The sequence below is a fragment of the Lissotriton vulgaris genome, chromosome 12 (genome assembly GCF_964263255.1).
Source record: "Lissotriton vulgaris chromosome 12, aLisVul1.2, whole genome shotgun sequence".
Lineage (NCBI taxonomy): Eukaryota > Metazoa > Chordata > Amphibia > Caudata > Salamandridae > Lissotriton > Lissotriton vulgaris.
In genome coordinates this window covers 806,804,164-806,826,153 of record NC_141700.1, presented here as the reverse complement: position 1 = coordinate 806,826,153, position 21,990 = coordinate 806,804,164, and the positions used below count along the sequence as shown (strand labels likewise).

The following is a 21,990-nucleotide window of genomic DNA, read 5'->3' as shown; positions in this document are numbered from 1 at the left end:
GCACCGGGAGCGTGAGAATTTTCATTCAGTCCATTTGACGCTCTTTCTTCAGCAGAATAACCAGGAAGGGACCCCAGGCGTCAATCACAAGAGTCCAAGCCAGAAAGAGCTTCAAATCTGTTGTTAACTTCCAAAGGTGTAAATGGAAGCAAATGGTCCATCCCCCCCGAATGAGAAAAATGTTCCATACTCCTGTAATTAGTTCCATAGCCCCTTGGTGGAACATGTTCCCACCCAAGAACATTCTTTGGGATCATGGAACCTGGGTGTGAGGGGAGGTAATGGTTAGTTTGTTTTGGGCCATTAATCCCTATCGGGGGCATGGGGGGCCATGGGCATGACAGAGGAGCTACTAGGGCTCTGGGATAGAAATAAGTAAGGTCACACGGCATAATTGATTTGCCTAGGTTCCCCGGCATCCAACTCAGAATATGCCTAACAGCTTCAGGGTCCCTGAAGTTAATCACAATCAAATCGCCCTCAATGTCTTTCTCCCGTCCCCCTAACCAGGAGAGTCGGCGCACATGCACTATGTCTCCATTAACATTCACCGGGAGAGGTCTATTTTTGGACAACCAGTACATGGTTTTGTTTTTAAGTTGCTCTGGGCCTTCTCGCTTATCTGGGTCTAGAGTGGGCACACCCGTAAGCACCACTACATAGGGTAGTGATTCTGGAGGAAGTTCAACCTGGGGGATCCTGCGTTTAGGTGCGTTGCTAGATGGTGCCCTCTCTCCCACCAGTTGGCTTGATCTTGCGGCAGTACTGCTTCCACCCTGCGAGTTGGTACCATTCTTATTAATGCAACTGTAGAAGGAGTGGCGGAGGTTAAAATGCCTTGAGGAATGTGGGACAATGTTTTAGTAGGAGGGTTAGGCAAAGGGAATGAGGCTGTTGTAGTGGTGGTCGAAATCGTATGGGCCTCCTTGGCTAGATTGTTAGATGTTGAATAGAGCATCTTGGAAGTACAAGGTTTTGAGCTGTTAAGTGAACTGACTGCAGTCTGAACTATACTAGGTGTTATAGGGACCTTCTGATTGGTCGGTCTATTTAAAATAGCCTGTTCCAAGTTCCCTAACCGTTGTTCTATGGCCAATAGTCTATCTACAATAGGGGAAGTCAGTGTCCTGAGCATTTGCGCAATTGACTCTAAGGTAGGGGCAAGTGGAGGAGTCACCTCCGGAAATGCACATGGAGGGGTAGTAGTTAGTATAGGGGGTGGTATTTCTTGTGCAGTCGCTGTAGATGTAGTAGGTCTAATACCCACATCTGGTGTGGAAACAGAGACTGAACCCCCCCCTTTCCCCTTACCAAATTCAGAGGGACTAATTTTGCCCTTATGTATAGTACCCCCTTTCCTCATCCTTTTTTTGGGCGGAGGGCCAGGCATTATCTGGGCCTCAATCTTCCTCAATTGAATTTTTAGCAGTAGTTTTTGCCATAGGGATGGGAGCTTGCATAGATTTCTGAGCTACATCAGGATTGCAAGGTGGTAAGGGAGCGACGGTAGGCAAACTAGAGGGATCCCCTGAGTAAGAGGGAGGTGTGGAGGTAATATCCCTTAAACGTTCTGGGATTCCCTGAGATGTAAAGGGGTCCTCAGTAATGGGGGACACCTTTGTACTGAGTACTAAAGTATGCGGGGACATAACCAAGGGAGTTCTTGCCTTGTAACCCTCGATGGAGCGTCGACGCTCCACCCTTTTCTCTGCTAAGGCTTCTTCCCTTTCAATATCAGAGATGGATTTCTTGAAGTAGTTATCTAGAGTGCCCTTGTTAAGGTTAACCCCCGAAGTCCCAGGTGAAGCCGTATCCATAATGGGAAGAGGAAACACAGCTATGAAGTTATACAAGGGTGACTATAGCTAGAAATACTAAACCAGCAAAACTGAAACAACTATAGTAACACTTAAACCGTATATACAAACAGTGGAAGTCACAGAGACCCGGGTCTACGTAGGGAGCACGACAAAAGGGACAGGGCCCAGCCCAGCCTCACCAGCCACCTAACGGCCACACAACGGCCCGCTCTTTGCCCGGTCTTCGCCCGCGCGCGTCCCGCGTGCGCGTGCGAAAGTTGGGCTAAGTAGGAGGAGGAGTGGGCGGGAAGAGGCCCAGGTGCGCGCGATTGCCTGGCGCAAGCACCTTTCGTTGCCTCGCAGTCCCGCTCCCAAAATCACTCCCTCAGCAGGTGGAAAGATCTGGCCTGGAATGCAGCGGCCAACCTGTGCAGAGTACTAAGACAAATTCCCCCTGGGCAGCTGCAGTAAAGAAACAGAGCACACGGGCTCAGGCACAGTTCTGGAATCAGGCGCTGACGGAGAAAACACAGCGGAGCACGCAGGCTCAAGGTGCAGAGGTCCCAAGTCCGGTAAGGCAACAGCTGAGTCAAGGACTCCCCACGCTACCAGCAGCAAAGCACGACTGCGAGCGGCCCCCGCGGAGCGGGGGCCGCGAGTCGTTAAATACTTGCAGGGAGGAGTGGGCGGGAAGAGGCCCAGGTGCGCGCGATTGCCTGGCGCTAGCACCTTTCGTTGCCTCGCAGTCCCGCTCCCAAAATCACTCCCTCAGCAGGTGGAAAGATCTGGCCTCGAATGCGGCGGCCAACCTGTGCAGAGTACTAAGACAAATTCCCCCTGGGCAGCTGCAGTAAAGAAACAGAGCACACGGGCTCAGGCACAGTTCTGGAATCAGGCGCTGACGGAGAAAACACAGCGGAGCACGCAGGCTCAAGGTGCAGAGGTCCCAAGTCCGGTAAGGCAACAGCTGAGTGAAGTATTCCCCACGCTACCAGCAGCAAAGCACGACTGCGAGCGGCTCCCGCGGAGCGGGGGCCGCGAGTCGTTAAATACTTGCAGGGAGGAGTGGGCGGGAAGAGGCCCAGGTGCGCGCGATTGCCTGGCGCTAGCACCTTTCGTTGCCTCGCAGTCCCGCTCCCAAAATCACTCCCTCAGCAGGTGGAAAGATCTGGCCTGGAATGCGGCGGCCAACCTGTGCAGAGTACTAAGACAAATTCCCCCTGGGCAGCTGCAGTAAAGAAACAGAGCACACGGGCTCAGGCACAGTTCTGGAATCAGGCGCTGACGGAGAAAACACAGCGGAGCACGCAGGCTCAAGGTGCAGAGGTCCCAAGTCCGGTAAGGCAACAGCTGAGTGAAGGACTCCCCACGCTACCAGCAGCAAAGCACGACTGCGAGCGGCACCCCTAATTACCTCTCCTCAATCTTGAGAAAATATTTCCCAACTCGTAAACTTTTAAAAACTTATCTATTCACTGTCTAGTTCCGGTGTCTATTGTGGTAGTGTTTCTTTCTGGATCAGCGCGGGGATGCCCAAGGGTAACCAGGCGCTATATAAAACTCGTTAAAAAAAAAATAAGCTGCTCTCCGATGACCTTCATCTCCTGGTCGCACCCAATCCTTTGTGGCAGCTTCTGGATTTTGGTCCTTCAGCATCCTTGGCTTCCTGTCCTGGGATGCCCTTGCAGCTCAGGTATATTCTATGGTCATCTAACATCCGTTAGGAGACCTACCTCCCAGGATCTCCTGTGTTAGAAGAATCCTAAATGCTCACCTCACTTGAGCACTACATCTGACACCCTGCATATGTATACATGGGATATTTCTGAGCTCCATCAGGCGTGTGTCAAGCTTCCACCACACATTCATTCCATAAGCTACTCTATAGGCTCCAATAACTGCTTATCTCCTGAGGAACTGTTCTGGTGCTCAGCACTTCTTGATTAAATGCTCTTGCTGCTACCTCAAAAATAAAAATAAAAAAGAAATCAATACCTAGATGAGAGGACTTACCAGGATCGCCTTTTCACCAAGCAGAGGCCCTAAGTTCCTTCTCTTTTACATAGTTCAAGTGACCCTAGAAGAGGACTGGAAGGCCTAAATATTCATTTTGGCTTTTAATCTGACATGGAAAGATCTTTCCTTCCAAGACATTGACTGACTGATCCAACTCACTTTTGTCATGTTGCCCCAAATTACCCCTATTCATGCTTCCACAGCTCAGACAGACATCCACTTGCAGCTATTGGCAGTTCATCATTACCTTGTTTAGGAAGAAACATCAATATGACAAATAATTGTACTAAAGTTCTCCTAACATCAAATTCCAACCCATGGCTTTGGTAGACGAGGGTTTTAGGGGTCTGAGAACAACCCCTTGCTGCACCCTTCTTCAATGTCAGCTAGGTTTTGAGTGAACTGGAGAGATCACACTGGGACATAGAAGACAAGACTCCCAAAATAACTTTACCTCATGATCTGTTTCAGAGAAGTCAGTGAAAATATGGCTTTTTGAAGCAGTGTGTGGTGTGCATGACTGTTATTTAAAAAAACTCCTAGATGAAATTCCCCTTGAGAGAGCTCAGTAAGTTACACTTAGGTAGGTGTAGTAGTCAATGATTGAGGTGTAAGACCAATTGTATCTGAACCAGACAGCCACATCATCAACAAATCCCATTAAAAACTAGATTCTGGTGCTGGGCTGGACAAAGGATTTAAAAAAAACTATTGAAGAGACACCGAGCAAGAGGAGACAAAAATTCAGATTTTCTGTCATTCAAGTGAAGATGTAGGTTTTAAAGGCTCAGCGGAAGAAGTGATGCATTTGAAGATCACCAACCTGTAGTGACAGTGTGCTCCAGAGTTTACATATAAAAAAAAGGAATGAGACACCAGTTCTCGCCTGTCTGGTGGTGGAATGGAGGGACTCAAAGAGGAGCATTGGTTGACCTGAAGAAGCAAAGGCACCAGAACTATTATCCATGATAATGAAGTGGCTTATAGAATAGACAAAGTCTCTTGCTAGTTATACCTTCTTTGGACTGTGGGTCGTGTAGTTTCTCTTGATGTTTAGAGATTGAAGGTGACGTATCTTGCTTTATTTGTGTCAGTGGGTCATTAACGTCTAAAACCTGAGGAATTAACTACTGGAAAGATGATGTTATTACTTATTCCGACGACTCTTTCATGTCCTCCATGTCATGTTCCTGCTTAAATGAAGTAAAAATAGACAGCGCTGGACGCCCGCTAATAGCCCAATGGTGTTAAACTAGATGACGTATGTATATACATCAAAATGGCTTTGGTGGAATTCCAAGTAATCTTTCTGGCCATCACACAATTGATGCTGGTGAAAGTGAAATGACAGTGTTGTGTTTGTATAATAGTGTTAATTGTGTTTTGCTGTTAATTGTAAATACCATTATATTTGTTTCATGTCATAATTGTGAAAATATAGTGTATCATCTTAATTATATGATTATTATTAGTTTGAATTTACATTTATGAAATATTGTAATAAATATGCCATATTTCATTAAAAAACAATATTTACATATTTTACATTTCAATATTTATATTTCTTGTTACTTAATGTAGTTGTTAAAATGTTTTAACTGTTTGAACTACTCTCTCTACAGTTGCACATACTGTAGTGACACTAGTAAATATCATCCCTCCCCTGTCAAATGCTTTCCCTACTGTTGCACTGACTTGAGTGGGAATAGTAAATTTTATCCCTGCACAGCCCAACTCTTTCCCTACTGTTGCACCAAATGGAGCGGGAATAGTACATTCTTCCCCTCCACTATCTAATGGTTTCTCTACTTTTGCACAGACTGGAGTGGGAATGGTCACTTTTACCCCTTCTGACTCCAACCCTTTCCCTACTGTTACGCTGAATGGAGAGGGAATATTTAGTAGTGACCCTCTTTAATATGTTATTTCTTATGACGCTTACAAAAAATGTGTAATTTGTAACATAACTCTTAATTATTTTAATAATAGTTTTAACTTATGTATGTTTAAATAAACATATATATATATACATATATACATATATATATTAACTAAGAGCTTCCGGTTTCCCGGGGAAAACAGATTGCACTCCTCACAGTCTGCTCGTAATTCTTATTTATTCCAGCAGTATTCCATATGCATCAGTTCATAGGCAGTAAAAATGACGACAGCAATTCCCTACACGTTTCGGCATTACAAATGCCTTGTTCACGGCTTTACCGTGAACAAGGCATTTGTAATATTAATATGGGTGAGAGAGTGGAAAGAGGCAGTGATAGACATTTTCAGTGACACTGACAGTAACCTCATACAGGATCTGCTTTACAACAACCAGTAAAAGACATTGTGAAAATTACACACAAACTAGAAAAACTGCGGAAGGGCGAAATCGCCAAATGGTTGGAATGTAAATCTCTCCAGCAGTACCTCGACGTTGCACGCATTCCAAGGGGCCTGAGAATTCTTGTAGCGCCTACTTATGAGAACCCTAATCCTGAGATGTTGAGAGAGTGGGCGGATAATAGCACCAACTTGTTAAGGAGAATGTTGCCCATATGAATTAAATATGCCACGAGTGACCGAGAGGAGATCCTAACAAAAATAGAAGGGTTGTTTAAGAACTTGAAACATCTGCCAACCAAGATGAGATCTGCAAAATAATGACAGACATGAAAACAAGACTAGCCAAATACGAACAATCCAAAAAAGTCAGAAAGGCTGTCAAATTTCAACGAGACAGAAACGACTACATGAATAGGAAAATATATACATTTTCTAAAAAGTTTGAAAATATACGCCGCCAACAACTATCAGCGACATCAGAAATACAAATAAGATCAACGGAACCCAGTGGGTCAGAATTGAGCTCTGAAGTAGAGTTAACTGGCACAGAAAAACGGAAAACACAGACCGTGGTGCAAGAATGTTTTTTTTTTACGGCTAGAGCGACAAATGAGCCTGCAACCACGAAAGCTCTGACCAGAAAGCAACTATACCCCCAGAAATCAAAAAGGAGTAGAAGAAAAGACAGACGCTGGGGCAAAGGAAACACAAAACCAAAACAAACTGCCATACAGAAGAAACAGACGACGATGAACACACATACAGTCTTTGCAAACACAGTAATCAATCGCACCAATATGGAGCTCACGACCGATGAACAAAGAATCCACTCGTTAGGCCTCATGTTCTTTGCTAAAAATAACTTTGATTATGCTCTGACAATAGTGGACCTTTTTCAATTTGTAAGAAAATTTAAATTACAAAAAACAAATTCCATACTTCCGGACTTAATAATGACATAGCAACTAATGATGACACCAGTAACATACTCACTGTGGGGGACATGTCTCTTCTTCAAAATTTAGTCAATACGGAAGAAATAGAGTATCAGGAAACAACAACGGAGTTTGCCACATCAGCAGGCTTAGACATTTTGAGCACACTGCGAACGCCATTTAAAACCTAATAAGTGTTCACACCAATGATGCCAAAAGATGGTCTGGATATTTTTGCTGAGAATGTAATAAAAGTTCTGAAGGAATTAGCCTGCAATAGAATAAAGAGTTTGCAAGTATCAATCATAACAAAATGACTAAATATAATGAACTCATTGACAAAATAAAGCAACAGCAAGACATTGGGGTCCGCTGGTCGGACAAGGGCGGGAATGTCGTCCTTTGGCCACTGGAACAATACAATAAAGAAGCGCTAAATCAACTCCAAAACAGAGTATGCTACAGCCGAATAAGCCCGAATTGTATAGTGGAATTAAAGAGAAGTTCCACAAAGCATTATACGAATGGAGAAGCATGGGATTGCTATCTAAACATGAATTTGAATTCCTTAAAACAGACTACCCAGTCAAACCACAGTTGTATTTAATTCCCAAAATACACAAAAATGCACTTGACCCCCCGGGAAGACCAATCATCGCTGCAATAGGGGAACTCTTTGAGAATACGTCCAGATTTATAGATTACTTTCTACGACCAGTTGTATGTGATCTACCCACATACATAAAAGACTCAGGTGATTTTTTAACCAAAATCTATGATGTATCTTGGGAAAGTGACTATATACTGATGACATTAGATGTGAACACACTTTATACTAGCATCAGACACAAGGATGGCCTCAATGCCCTCAGTTACTATCTATAAAAAAGACCTATGCATTTGTTTCAACATACCATGATGCTACTGCAAATGGCAGAAATGTGTTTGGAAAATAACCTTTTCATATTAGACAAACTCACTTATAAACAGCTGCAGGGCACTGCCATGGGTACTTGCTTCGCCCCCAGCTATGCTAATTTGCATATGGGCTGGTGGGAGGAGCAAGTACTCATGAAGACTCCAGGAGACAAAATGGCTGAGAATGTGCTCATATATGTCAGATACATTTACAACATTTTTATCTTGTCGAAAGGGTTGTTAGAAGGTGCCAACATCTTCTCAGAAGAAATCAATAGAAATTTTCTGAATCTCACTTTCACATGCAACACTAGTACTAAGAGTATACATTTCCTGGACCTCGAAATCTTTGTAGAGAATGACAAAATCCAATCGAGAACCCACAGCAGAAACTCACTACTCCATGCTAACAGTTTCCACCCAAGTTCACTTAAAGTGAGCATACCATATGCAGAATGCTTACGCATGAAACGGAACTGTAGCACCATGGAAGCTCTAGAAAAATCCACTAGTGATCTCTGTAACAGATTAGAGCGCAGAGGATACAGCTCAGACACACTTGTGAAAGCTAAAACTAAAACAACTAACATACTGAGGAGGGATCTTCTCTTTAGGAAAGAGAAGAAAACTAATAATGTCAATAATCCTAAACAAATTGACACCCCCAGACTCATTACAGGATTCAATGCCTACCATGCTAGTGTACATAGAATATTACACAAACACTGGAACACTGTACGCAATGACCAGGTTATAGGCCCTGTGTGTACTAAAACACTGCAAATCACATTCAAGAGGGCAAAATCAATGCGCCAGGAAATAGTCAGCAATGCTCCAGCTATCACCAAAAGTTATACCGGGCTTAAAGCACCAAAGGGTTTTCACAAATGTGCGAAGTGTAAGGCGTGCAAGCACGGTGTCAACACCAGTATGGTCCAGATGCCTTTCCGACACTCCCCGTATGTATTCAGAGGCAGTTTCACCTACAAATCGGACTTCGCCGTCTATGTCTTGTACTGCACATGTGGCAAAGTGTACGTGGGTAGTACCATCCACCCATTGCACGTACGCATTCTCCAACACCCCTTCACATTTCTGCCCAGGCCCATAGCTTCAGCCCCCCTCCTCCCCCATCGTGTGTCTCAGCCCAGGCTGCTGCAGTGCAGCTGGAGCTGGAGCTGCTGGGGGTTCAGCAGGGCATTGTCTGGAGTCTTATCTCCGGCACACCCAAGTTTTTCACAGGTCATTAAAGATCATTTGCATATTTAGATAACTTTTGTAAACTGATTGCAGAGGCTTCAGGGTTTTTACTAGTTCCAGTACCCCCTGGGCCCCCACTCTGCCTATTCCATACATTTTCATTTTACATTTACTGCTGTAGTGTGAGAATGCATTTCATGAAAAGGAATATAAAGTAGGGTTGTCAAAAAAACAAACCAGCCCTGTGTTGTTTAAAGAGCCTGCAAAGACGTCCTCTTGACACTAAATAGAGTTATAAATAAAAAAATGTACTCATTTGTTATGCGCCTTTTCTGTCTTTGTTCCCTTTAATTATCAGTCATTGAGGCAGCCCTAGAACACAATTAAAAGTGCTTTCTATTTCTATTTGCTGTTCTAAGTATGCACAGATATGTGCTGAAAATACAGCTTTAGGTGACTTCTAATTTTTGTACCATCTGGGACATCAAAATAATGAGCTGGCAACCCTAATCAAAGGACTGGGCGTGAAACAGCAGTGATAGGGGAAGATGGGGAGTACTGGGGTGGGTGCTGAGCAGTGATTCATTTGTAATAAAACATGTCTCCGGGCCCTCACCATTAGGCCACTACAACTTTAACCACCCACCGATTGCCTTGCTTCCCCGGTCAATGACTATACCTATGCAACTACGAACCATAACACTTGTACAAGTGTGACTATTCAGACTATTTCAAGCCTCCAAAGCTATAAGAATGGCAAAGGTGTCAGGAGTTTATCATTATATTGTATTAATAAACAGCTGTTCTGCTCATCTCTAAATTACACAGATTAGACAGAGCCACCATGTGGCAGACTGTCATAGTGCCAGTGTACACAATTAGGTGCCAGTGCCAAAGCACCAGAAACCACCTGCTCAAATTAGGCACTGGTGCTGAGGTAACAGGAGAGGGACATTGGTTCAAGAAGGTGTGGAAGAACAAAGGTGTGGAAGATGAATGGTAGGACTGAACAGGTGTAAGATACAAATAGATAAAAATTGGAATGGAGAGACTTGAGGTGAATGAGAAGTGCGGAGGGGCACTGGAGGTGACGGGGCCAGAGAGGCCATGAGATAAATGCGAGAGACTGTTAAAGATGAGGGCAGTGAAAAGACAGAATGGCAGAAGGTGGTTAAAGGTGACACAAGAGTTTGAATGGGGGAGTTCAGAAATTGTAAAAAGGGGTGATAGAAGTGGACTGCAAATTGAGAGAGGGATCCGGGATTAGGAGAGGAGAGGAGAGGGTGAGATGAAAGCGGCCAAGGTGAACTGCTTAACTCTGCACAAGACCGGCAGGGCTTTAGGGACCCCTGCTGGTCCCGGCCAGGGGCAGGTGAGCTTCTAATGTGGCAGCACGTATTCATGTGGAATGGAAGACCCATCACAAATGTTAAATAGACATCTTTCTGATGTTAATTGCTGTATTTTGGTTATAAACTGGTACTGATAGGGTGAAATCGTTTCTCAGTGTTACTGTGTGTAGAAATAATAATGTAGCAATGGTAACCCAAAATACTCTGCATCATATAACATTATTTTCATTTTCTTCCCACACAATTTGGTCAAGCCTGTCGTGTAATTTGGTCCTCACCTGCCTCATAATTCCATTAGCCCTGCCTACAGGTTTAGAAATGTTTGTCAGGAGGGGGTCCTTATGCCTGAAAATATTAAATGGGGTGTCTCGGCATCCTAAAGTTTGAAGAACTCTGCCTTAGGCCCATTTCTAATAATGACCCTACTTACCCCGTAGCCAGGCACATTAATACATCCCAAGGTGGAAAGGCACAGGATCTATCCTTCTATGTGGTCGGCACCGTTCCCAGAAACCCTAGAGGAGGAACAGACAGTTCGCCCTTAGAACGTTACAATCACGCTACATCATCCTCTTCAATTCCAATTCCAATTCCAAAAGCCCCAATGGAATGAATGCGGATGAAGCCTTGAATGTGCATCTATAATCTGTCCTAGCTGCCTGTCCAGCCCCAGCTCAGCCTATGTAAAGTTAGGTCACATTCACCTATAATTTTTTAATGTTATTTTCACCTTTTTCACTCACGACATGGCCTATCACATGGCCTATCACATGGCCTATCACATGTGACATGGTTTCTAAAAACTTATTACTCAGCGTTTTTCTGCCTGTTTTTGCTTATCCCTTTATCCAGCATAGGAGTATCAAACCTTAGCTAGTCACCCCACTGGGGCCCGACGGCTGTTCCCTTGAGGCCACTTAGCCTCAAGACCCTCACATTCATTGTGTGTGAGATCATTCTGCTTCTTACGTTGAGTGTTTCACTGACCCACCAATATATAAATAGACAAGAGGATTTCCTTTGGGTCTTATTTACAAACACCACGCAATCAATTAGTATAGGAACTAGCACTAACCGTAGAAACATTTCTACCGGACTGTAAATATAATTTAACTCAGTGCATAGCTTGCTACCTCCCCTTCTTTAATACACAGGTTGAATGACGCTTTGCAATTTCTTCTATGTCCATACATGTTAACTAGGAACAATGTCACAATTGTTATGATCCCACATGCTGCTTATTACCTTAACTTTTTTTTTCTAGGTATTATTGTGCAGATAATGGTACGGTACATTAACAATAATACTGTGTACTTCCTGAGTAAAATGCACTTTCATGTGAATACAGACACAGTTATACTCTATGTCTATTGCCTGGCCACTGATTGCTGTGACAACCATTTGAGAGTGGTGCATAAAACACAGAGAATGAGAATGTACCTGATGTAGTGATCAATGCGGTACGCCGCCGAAACGTGTCTAGGGCGTTGAAGGAATAAAACTTCTTTGTTGTCATCATTTCACGGAGTCAGTGCCTGGTTCACCGCCGTCAGGATTGGTATATAATATATATATATATGGCTTTATAAAATGTATAGCTAATTTAAAATGATTTAAATATATTTATTTTACATGATATTATCGTTTAATGTTAATATATCAGTGTTTACTATTTTTAACTAAGTTAAAAAACAATATTTTAATGCACAAAATTAGTGTATAACGATATTTATTCTCGTTATTTACCTCATAAGTATAGGATAACGATATTTGTGTACTCATTATTTTTGTCACAATATTAATATCCCGCAATATTTATGGTTTTGATATTTTGTCAGTGAACCGGTGCTGAGCCTAGCCCGGCCTCTGGCAGGTTGGTTAACTTAAAAGCCAGGTCTTTAGCTTCTTGCAGAATTAAATAAGAGAGTAGGAGGCTCTGATGTGGAGCGAGAGGCTGTTCCATGCTCTAGGAGCGATGTGAGAGTACGCCCACCCTAGATGCGATAATTCCTCATTTCATTAACTGACCCTTATCGAGCCTGTCTTAAGCCCCTGTGTGTATACATCAGGTCCCGCTGTCTTTGTGAGTATAACATGACAAGTATACCCACAGCAGTTCATTGGACACAGGCCCTGTAATGTCATTCTCAGTCCTGCAGAATCTCTCACACTTGCCTCTTGGTCTTTCAGATGTGACTGTACAATATACCCAGGGTTGTACTTTATCGTTTGCCAGTGTGACTGTACGATATACCCAGGGTCGTACCTTATCATTTGACAGTGTGACTTACAATATACCCAGGGTTGTACCTTATCATTTGACAGTGCTCCAATCCAGTAGGACTCACTATTTCTATAGTTGTGTAATCTTCCCATCAGCCGATATATGAAGCGATTCTCTTCTTCGCTGTGGATGGATGCAAGATGAGCACCAACTTTTTTACAATTTTCCTTGAAGGGGAGAAAGAGATTAGTTTGTGGGGCAGAGGATGAATCTACCATTCAGTTGCTATTTCCCATCAGGTCTACACACTTATACATTACAATGCGTCACTGTGCCTTTAGACTTGTTGAACCTCTAAACACCCTCTGCCATAGTGCCCTCAGCTCAGAGTGAGCTGCCTTCACCCCACTATACCTCTACAGTTTAGTGTTGAAGCTTAATGTTAGTGTAACGCGCTGCCACTGGGTGCTTCGGGGGCACCGCTGCTTTTAGAAGTGTGTTTTGTGAACTCTGAAGGACATGTTTCAAAAGATAAATACTAAAACCTGTTTCTATAAAATGAAATACTTGAATCTGTTTTTATTAAAAAGCTGAGCTATTTTAATCTGAATTTGCACTTTAAACCTTGCATTCTACAAAGAGGGAGGCAGTATTTTGGGGGAAAACCATGACATTGGGAGACCCCTTCCTAGTCGGCACACTAATCAATCCCAGCCAGCACCATGAAATTTAGCCCACGTTAAGGTCACACAGCAGACACGTGCGGCGAGCACGATGCTGGTGAACCAAAGCCGCGCCAAAGGAATCCCATCTGCGCCCGTCCACGCCCGAATGAGACTTGAGGCCAGGATCCGTTCCCCAACCCATCTAAATAGGATAACTTATTCCTCATCACAACTACTAGCCCTCCGGGGATCCATTCAGGATAACTGTCCCCATTCATTCAGTCCATTTGTTTAAGGGGGAATCTTATTGCAAAAACTGCTTTACGCCGCTCCATTTTACCGACAGTCCTGAGGTCCTCAGTAATGGTGTGTCTGATCAATTGTGGGTCCCTTCCACACCGCAAATTGGAACTCCTCTAATTTCTAGAAGAGTTAAAACTTGATGTGATAGAAAAACATGGCTCCACACAGAGTCAGGGCCCAACCTCGCCCAGGCCCTGCCCTCTGACTACTATATTTGTCAGAAAGACCAAGAAAACAAGAACGGCGGGAGACTTCCCACAATACTAAAGGAAGCCTTTAGATGTCTCCAGGAACCACTTCCCCTTCCGAACTTTGAAAGCATGATCTTCAAAAATCTCATTGTACCCCACACTTTTATGGGGCACTTCTTTGCCAGCCTCCTGGCCTGAGCAGACATTTCACCTAGGTCCTGCCCCACACAATATCTAATTTGGCAAGCTTTTCCATATTGGGAAATCTCCATAATCACATGGAAGACCCGGCAGGCCTAAAGGTTTCCAGGCTCATGCAAGACCTCTCCGCCATCCAACTCGACCAAATGGTATCTGGTCCCACTCATGAAAAATGCCACTTGCTTGACCCTATCTTTACGAACAACCCTCTCTTAAATGTGCTGGACCTGCTCCCGGTTATTTAGCCCGACCCTTTCATGACTCCTATGGTCCTCAACCAAGTAGACTCTTGACTAGGCCTGGGCTGTGAACTCTGTTTACAGAGTTTTCTGCAGTCTACACTCCGTAGAGGTCGTGGAGTGCAGAAAACTCCGCTCCGTGTAGTGCAGAGTTGTTTCCGTGCTTGTGAATGGTAACTTGGTGACCCCGAGCTGCCGCTTGTGTAGAGTTTCCACCTGAGTGGCTGGAAGGTCAGCGCAAGTGGTAGTACGCACTGCACTTTTTTTTTGTACTTTGCGGAGTTCCACATAGCAGAACTCGCGAACTATGCCCAGGCTTGCTCTTGACACTTCGAGCCCCAACTTGGGCACTGGCCCCCAATTGCAAATGCCATGGTCTCTTAGTAAATTACACAAGCGCTCGATCAAATCATTCTCATAAACACCCAAACCAAATGCCCCAAAGACAAATTTGCTCCTTTGTTTACTTCCCACTTACTGACACTGAAACTAGAATGCAAAAAATCTGAGAGGAAATGGAGAAAAGGCCAAAACAAATCTAGAAAATCAAATATCAAGGCTTGATAAGGGAGTACCATTTTGGAATCAAAACTGCTGAAGTTGCTTATTATGATGCTAAAATCAATCAAGCCTCCAACTCCCCACATGAAATATTTAGGGTCATCAAGGCTTTCCTGGAGCCCGCCTCTAACGGCTCCATCCATGAACAGTTAGTACCCAAGTGTAATGATCTTGCCAGTTTTTTTATCCAAAAAATCACAGACATCTTCCAACTTTCTAAAAATCTTCCAAGGATATAAGCTCCACTCCCAAGAGAAACAAGCAGGAAGAAGGAATAATGCCTTTCATTAATATCCAACGTGATATTAGAATGCTTTGAAGTTCTTTTTAGCAAAGTGATATCGGGTTCCCCACTAGATCCTGCCTCACCACGTATCCTTTCTAAAGCGGCAGAACACACCTTCTCTACTAATGATCAATCATTCATTAGCAAAAGGAATCTCACCATTGGCATGGAAACAAACCATGGTAAAATCCTTAGTAAAAAAACTACAATGGACCCCCTCTATCCAGAAAATAACAGGCCAATCTCGTTACTTCCTGGTCTGAGCAAAATACTTGGAAAACATGTTAATTAGTCCCTTCCAGAATTCCTAGAACTTTTTTACATTCTACATCCAACCCAAACAGTGTTTCGACCTCAGCATAGCACGGAAACCACCATGATAAAGGTTGTGGAGGGATCAAAGAGGCTGCTGGATTAGGGAGGCTCTGCAGCCCTCAAACTCCTTGACCTAAACACCCTCTTTGATACTGTAAACTACGACAATCTTATTGAGAGAATTTCCAGTGCAGGAGTCTCAGGACCAGCCCAGAACTCGCTCAACTCTTTCCTGAGGGACAGAACCTTCCAAGTCTTCTATGGACCCCGTACCTCCAACATACTCTTACTGAGCTGTGGAGTACCACTGGGCTCCTCATTAAGCCCCTCGCTACTAACCTATACGTGCCCACTGGCAGACTTTGTATCTCCATTTGGGATCTCCCTAATCTCTTATGCCGAAGATATCCAACTGGTTTTCCCTCTTACTCCCAAACAAGATCCCCAATCCCTCACTTTGAGCCCTTGTCTGGAGAGAGTTGTGTTGTATGGACTTCTTAACATGTTGCCGTGCTGTGTAGCCTTTGCTATCTCAAATGCAAGCCCGCATCTTCTGACAGACATTCCACATTCTGCTGTTCGAGATACTGATCGTCTGTTTCTAGACCGAGTCAGTTACCGGATCGCAGCAGTGGAGGTCATCAGAGGATGGGCTCCATGCAATCAATTAAGAAGAATAAAGTTGTAAAGGATATAAATAAACCTATGGAATACTTTCTTCATTGCTACCTCCTTACAACAGGAATTTTGCGACAAGGATTCTTTCTACAGTTTCTATTAGTTCATTGGAAACTCGGAGCCCACCTTACTTGGCGTACATCTAGTTTAACAACTGAAGTGTCAGTTTAGACGAGTCAAGTCACATAGCACATTTTACAGGTCTAGTTATTCCTATTGTCATCCCTTCCTTCACTGCTATTGGTTATTCCACATGACAAGCATTGGAATGCTGTTGAAGTATTTATATGACGTCAACCCCTTTGCGAGTCATTCCTTCGCACCTCCTCTGACAGCTGTTTTCCCCCTTCTCATACAAGCTCATTATTTCTGAATAAATAATTTAAATACAGTTCAGTTTCCGTGGATTTGTTTTCTCAATCCACAACATACATGGCGACGAGGTAAGGGATACAAATTTATGTGACAAACTTGTGAAGAGACGGAGGTGGAGCGGCTTATTCAATTCTTCAAGGCAAGTGCTAGTATTGCTTTCAATACGAATTACAGTTCTAGTTATTAACATTCTTTTTCATTATTTCTGGTATCCATTTATTTCGGGTCGGAAGAAATTCTTCATACGTCGGGCATTGTGTATGGATGAAGCGTTACAAGAGCAGTGCCAAGACGGGTCGAATTCACTAAAGAAAACTTTCAGGCAAGTTACGAATACTGTTCATTATGGGCAGTGTTGACACCATCATAAAAATGTTTACATATTCGTGTATTCACAGTGCGTGACAGGATTGCTGAGAAGGAGCGCATTTGCCGTTGACAGTTGGGCCAGTTCAACTGTCATTCTTCGCTCTGCTCAGCTGTACATCAGCCGGTGGTTGGACGCACATACGTCAAGGCGTTGTCGATGTAGGTTACATGACGCCATTTTGTTTTTGTTGTTTCCTCACAAAGGCATATTATCATTACAGCACAGCTTTTGTAGTTTGTGACAAAGACAGTAAGGTATTATTATTCATGATTCATTCGAGAATAGGAAATATTTATCCATAAAAATCGCATAGGTGCAAGCCTTGGAAATCATCGGTTAATCGTATTTCAAAGGATTTGACAATTTCATGTAAGACTTGTATATGACAAACAAATATTTGTTTTCTGGCTAAAAACAAATCGGTACTCTGTATGTACTAATTCAAAAGTTTCTTCAAGTTTTGTTCCTAGGTTCATGGTAACATTGTTTTGACAAGAACTTTCATTATAGCTCTACTAGAATATTGTTGCAGTGATTGTAACAAAGCAAAAGCACACGCCAGTAGCAATTTATGAAGGTATTGGAAAACTGTACAGCATATATATATATATATTTCAATCTCTAAGAAAGCAAGTTTTCAGGTCATCATCATTGAGTTCTTTATTAAGAAAGAGACTGCGTATTCCAAGCAGGAAGTTATGGCCAGTGAATCCAATTTTAGTGCGCCAACAGCATTCTTAAATGAACAGTTTGACAGTTTGCCCGAAAATGAACCAGCCCCTGGTCAATTTATTCCTTTAGATGAATTCCAAGAAACAGTTAAAAGGCTTGAGAAGCAATTTGATGAGGAGGAAAATATTATGGTGGGCAGACACCGGTTTGTTATGAGAAAGCAAACTGAGAATGAAAATATAGAAGAGTACACAGCCAGTTTAAGAGTATTGGCTACTAAATGTGATTACCAGATAGAGTCGATGAGTATATACGGGATCAATTTGTCTTCCACTGTTATGGACGCAAAATTCAAGAACGATTGTTAGCATGTAAAAGGCCTGCTCTTTCTGAAGCAATTGATATTGCCAAAGGTATTGAACGACCATTAGAGTGTTCAAAGGAATTATCAAGGGCTTCGGGTTCAAATTCTAATGTATGCTTAGTAAATGATAGAAAGAAAAAGGAAAGTTACGTAATCAAAAAGTTTAAGGCAAATACAAATGTTAATACATCTCAAATTGTATGTTTTAGATGTGGTTCTCATAATCACAAGGCTTATTCATTGTGTTGTCCAGCAATTGGAAAGAAATGCACCAGATGCCAGAAGGTAGGGCATTTTACGGGGGTGTGTGGTACTTTTGGCAAGAAACGTTTCATACCTGCTAAAGTGAGTAGTGTGGAAAAATTTGATGAGAACATGTGTTCGAACATAGTATTAATGATTGAAGACGAATACAAAAATGTCAAAGGCCCCTTAGGGTTAGCACATGTTGGTGAGGTTCAACTTCACATAATGGCTGACTCTGGTTCACCAATAACTATAGTGTCTGACAAAAAATATTTACAACATTGGCCACATGTTGATTTGTTATCTTCTGATATTAACCCCAAGGCTTTCGGAGAATTTGACATCAACATATTTGGATTTTTAGAGGATATTTTAAACATCAAAGGTAGATGTGTGAAAACTAAAATATATGTAGCTGAACGCGGTAGAGATATTGTTGGATGGAGAGATCTTGCCAAGTTGAAAATATTATTGAAACCTGGTGCAGACGACCCTATTGTACTTGATGAAGATTTTGTATCAAGTATTGAAGTTTCTTCTATTACATCCAGCAATGAAGGAATTTCTTCTATATTAAGTAAGTATGAGTCTCTATTCGAAGACCGTATAGGGTGTGTAAAAGGCTTTGTACATAAAATAATATTCAAAAAAGATGCTGTGCCAGTGAGACATAAAATCAGGTCGCTACCTTTATCGGTTAAAGATGAGTTAAATGTATTATTAGACAAACTTGTCAAGGAAGAGATTATAGAACCAGCTGATTCCGCTGAGTGGATTTCGGGTATTGTATTAATCAAAAAAAAAAATGGTGAATTCCGCTTGTGTGCTGGTCTGAGATCGTTGAACAAAAATATATTAGTGGATTGTTTCCCACTGCCCAAGATTCAAGAAATTTTAGCCGCTACGGCAGGTTCCAAATATTTTTTCGCTCATCGATCTCAGGTCAGCGTACCACCAGGTTAAGCTTGACGATGAATCAAAAGAATTGACCACATTTATCACCCCCCTTGGAGCTTTCAGATACATACGATTACCATTTGGACTAGCATCTTCGGCTAGTGTTTTCCAAAAACTTCTGGAAAACATGTTTAATTGAATGGTAGGTGTCCAGAAGTTTCAGGATGACATTCTCATTCATGCGAATACTATACATGAACACAATGCTATTTTGGATTCTGTACTTTGTAAGTTGCAGAAGAAAGGAATGACTGTATCTAAGAACAAATGTAAATTTCTTAAGACTGAATTGGAATATTTTGGTCATGTTCTTAGTCATGAAGGAATCAAACCTAAGTTAAATTTAGTCAAGGCCATCTCCGACACTCCTAAACCAGAAGACAAAGATTCGTTGAGGTCTTTCTTAGGACTCAGCGAGTATTATTCTAGATTTATAGAAAACTATGCCAATCTTGTCGAGCCCTTAAGAGCACTTTTACGGAAAGGGCAACAGTTTCTATGGGATGTTCAACATGATAATTCGTTTTCAGAAATTAAAAAGTAAATTCTTAATGCGCCCACTTTAAAACCTTTTGACACAAAAGGTTCCAATATAATTACGGTGGACGCCAGCTCGGGGGCATAGGCGCTGCTTTTACCCAGAAAGTCAATAAAAATATGCACACTGTGGCTTTCATTTCACGTAGGTTGACCGACGCTGAAACAAACTACAGTGCAATCAAGAGGGAAGCTCTCGCATGTGTGTGGGCAGTGGATAAACTTAAGATGTATTTATGGGGAAACATTTTGAATTAGTAACCGACCATAAACCTCTCACTTTCATGTTTGATGGATATGGGAGAGGCAATGGGAAAGCCTCAGCCAGGTTGGTGAGGTTACTTGCTAAGTTGCAAGAGTACAATTTCTCTATAAAGCATATATCAGGTAAGGACAATATCAGAGCTGATTGTCTTTCCAGATTGCCCACTGAAAATTCCGAAAGTCTGAATGAGGATGAAACAGAATGTGTTGTGTCTGCCATAACAGTTTACAGGATTCAGGTAATGTAATTTTAGAAAGGGAATGGAAAGAAGCCATGGACACTGATCCTATCTTGATAAGAGTTAAAGGTTACAAGTCTACTAGTTGGCCTCCAGTTCGCAATCTTTCTTCTGACATTAAAGTGTTTTTACAAGTCTCGGATGAGCTAAGCATTGTTAAAGATTTCTTGATGAGAGGTGATTTACTTGTTCCCCCATCTAAGCTAAGAAAGCAGTTGATTGCTACAGCACACACGTCTCACTTAGGTTCCACCATGACAAAGAAAAGGTTGAAAGAACAATACTGGTGGCCCCAAATGGACCTTGATGTAAATTTGTTTGTTGACAAATGTCATATCTGTATTAGATCGGATAAACACTGGAAACCAAGAGTGCAAGAAATGCAACTTTTAACAATTCCCAAATCCTCTTGGTTTAAAACTGCAATTGACATGGCCGGTCCTTTTCAGATTTTAGAGCAGGAGTCTAAATTCTTGATTGTTGTTAGTGACTACTACAGCAAGTGGATATATCATAAATTTGTTCACACTATTGACTCAGACTCAGTCATTGACTTTTTAGAAATGTGTTTCACCATTGAAGGAAGCCCACGCATACTGGTATCGGACAATGGGAAGCAACTAACTTCTAACAAAATTACAGACTTTCTAAACCGACATGGCATTCGCCAGGAGAAGACTCCGCTGTACTCACCTAAGTCAAACGGTCAGATCGAAAGAGTGAATCGTTTCATTAAGGCTGGTATCAAATTGGCTTTGGCTTCAAGAATTACTGTGAAGAAATGTATCCAAGAGTATTTACGTACAACACTACTCAAACAGTGTAGTGAGAGGGAGAAGATGTGATGATGAGATGATTTCAAACATTTCTGGTTTTGAGACATATGTACCCGATACAGTGTCTATTAATGATGATCAACTTCAAGTCAGGAAGAATATAGTTGATTGCCAAGTAAAAGCGAAAGAATATCATGACAAGGTCCACAGGGCTGTTAACAAAGAATTCTGCAAAGGAGAGTGGGCCCTTATTAAAAATCCTACTGGTCTGGTGAAGGGAGAGTCCAAGTATTATAACCCTGAAGAAATAGAAGAAGTTTCTGATAGTGCCATTCGTCTCAGATATCTTGGGTGGCGCAATAAGAGTGATGCCATAAAATTAAAGAGAAGTCAGGTTGAGCCATGGTTCAAAGGAACAAATGACAAAACGTTAGTCGAACATGAGTTTTCATGGCTTGATACTTATTCAGGGGAAAAAGATTGTGATATACATGTACATAATGAAAATGTGTGTGGCCCTACAATTGAACGTAGCAGGGACCTTGAGAGTAAAAGCTCTGGCAGGTTATCTGTAATCAACCCTGAGGATTTGTAGTACTATGACAGCACAGAAGGTATACAAGTGAACTCAGATTTTGCATGTGGACAGGACGTCACCACACCTGATACTGCTAGTGGCAATGTCTCAGAGTGTCATGGAGGTTGGGAAGGTACCTGCACCAGATATGGCAGAATATCCAAGTTACCTGTGGGTTTCAAAGATTATGAATTGCATTAACCGTTATTTGGTTTGTTTAAGAAAAAGGGAGATGTTACAGGTCTAGTTGTTCCTATTGTCATCCTATCCTTCACTGCTATTGGTTATTCCACATGACGAGCATTGGAATGCTGGTGAAGTATTTATTTGACGTCAACCCCTTCGCGAGTCATTCCTTCGCACCTCCTCTGACAGCTGTTTTCCCCC

The 21,990-nt window shown here is 42.4% G+C and overlaps 1 protein-coding gene across 1 annotated transcript in view; it reads right to left on the bottom strand.

Moving 5' to 3' along the window:
- The window catches only part of LOC147678811 (rheacalcin-1-like), a 74,442-nt gene that overhangs the window by 11,422 nt on the left and 41,030 nt on the right, over nucleotides 1-21,990 (bottom strand). Inside the window, exon 3 of the mRNA XM_086945732.1 lies at nucleotides 12,874-13,014. Within this exon, the coding sequence (XP_086801858.1) occupies nucleotides 12,874-13,014 (141 nt within the window). The remainder of the gene's footprint in view (nucleotides 1-12,873; nucleotides 13,015-21,990) is intronic.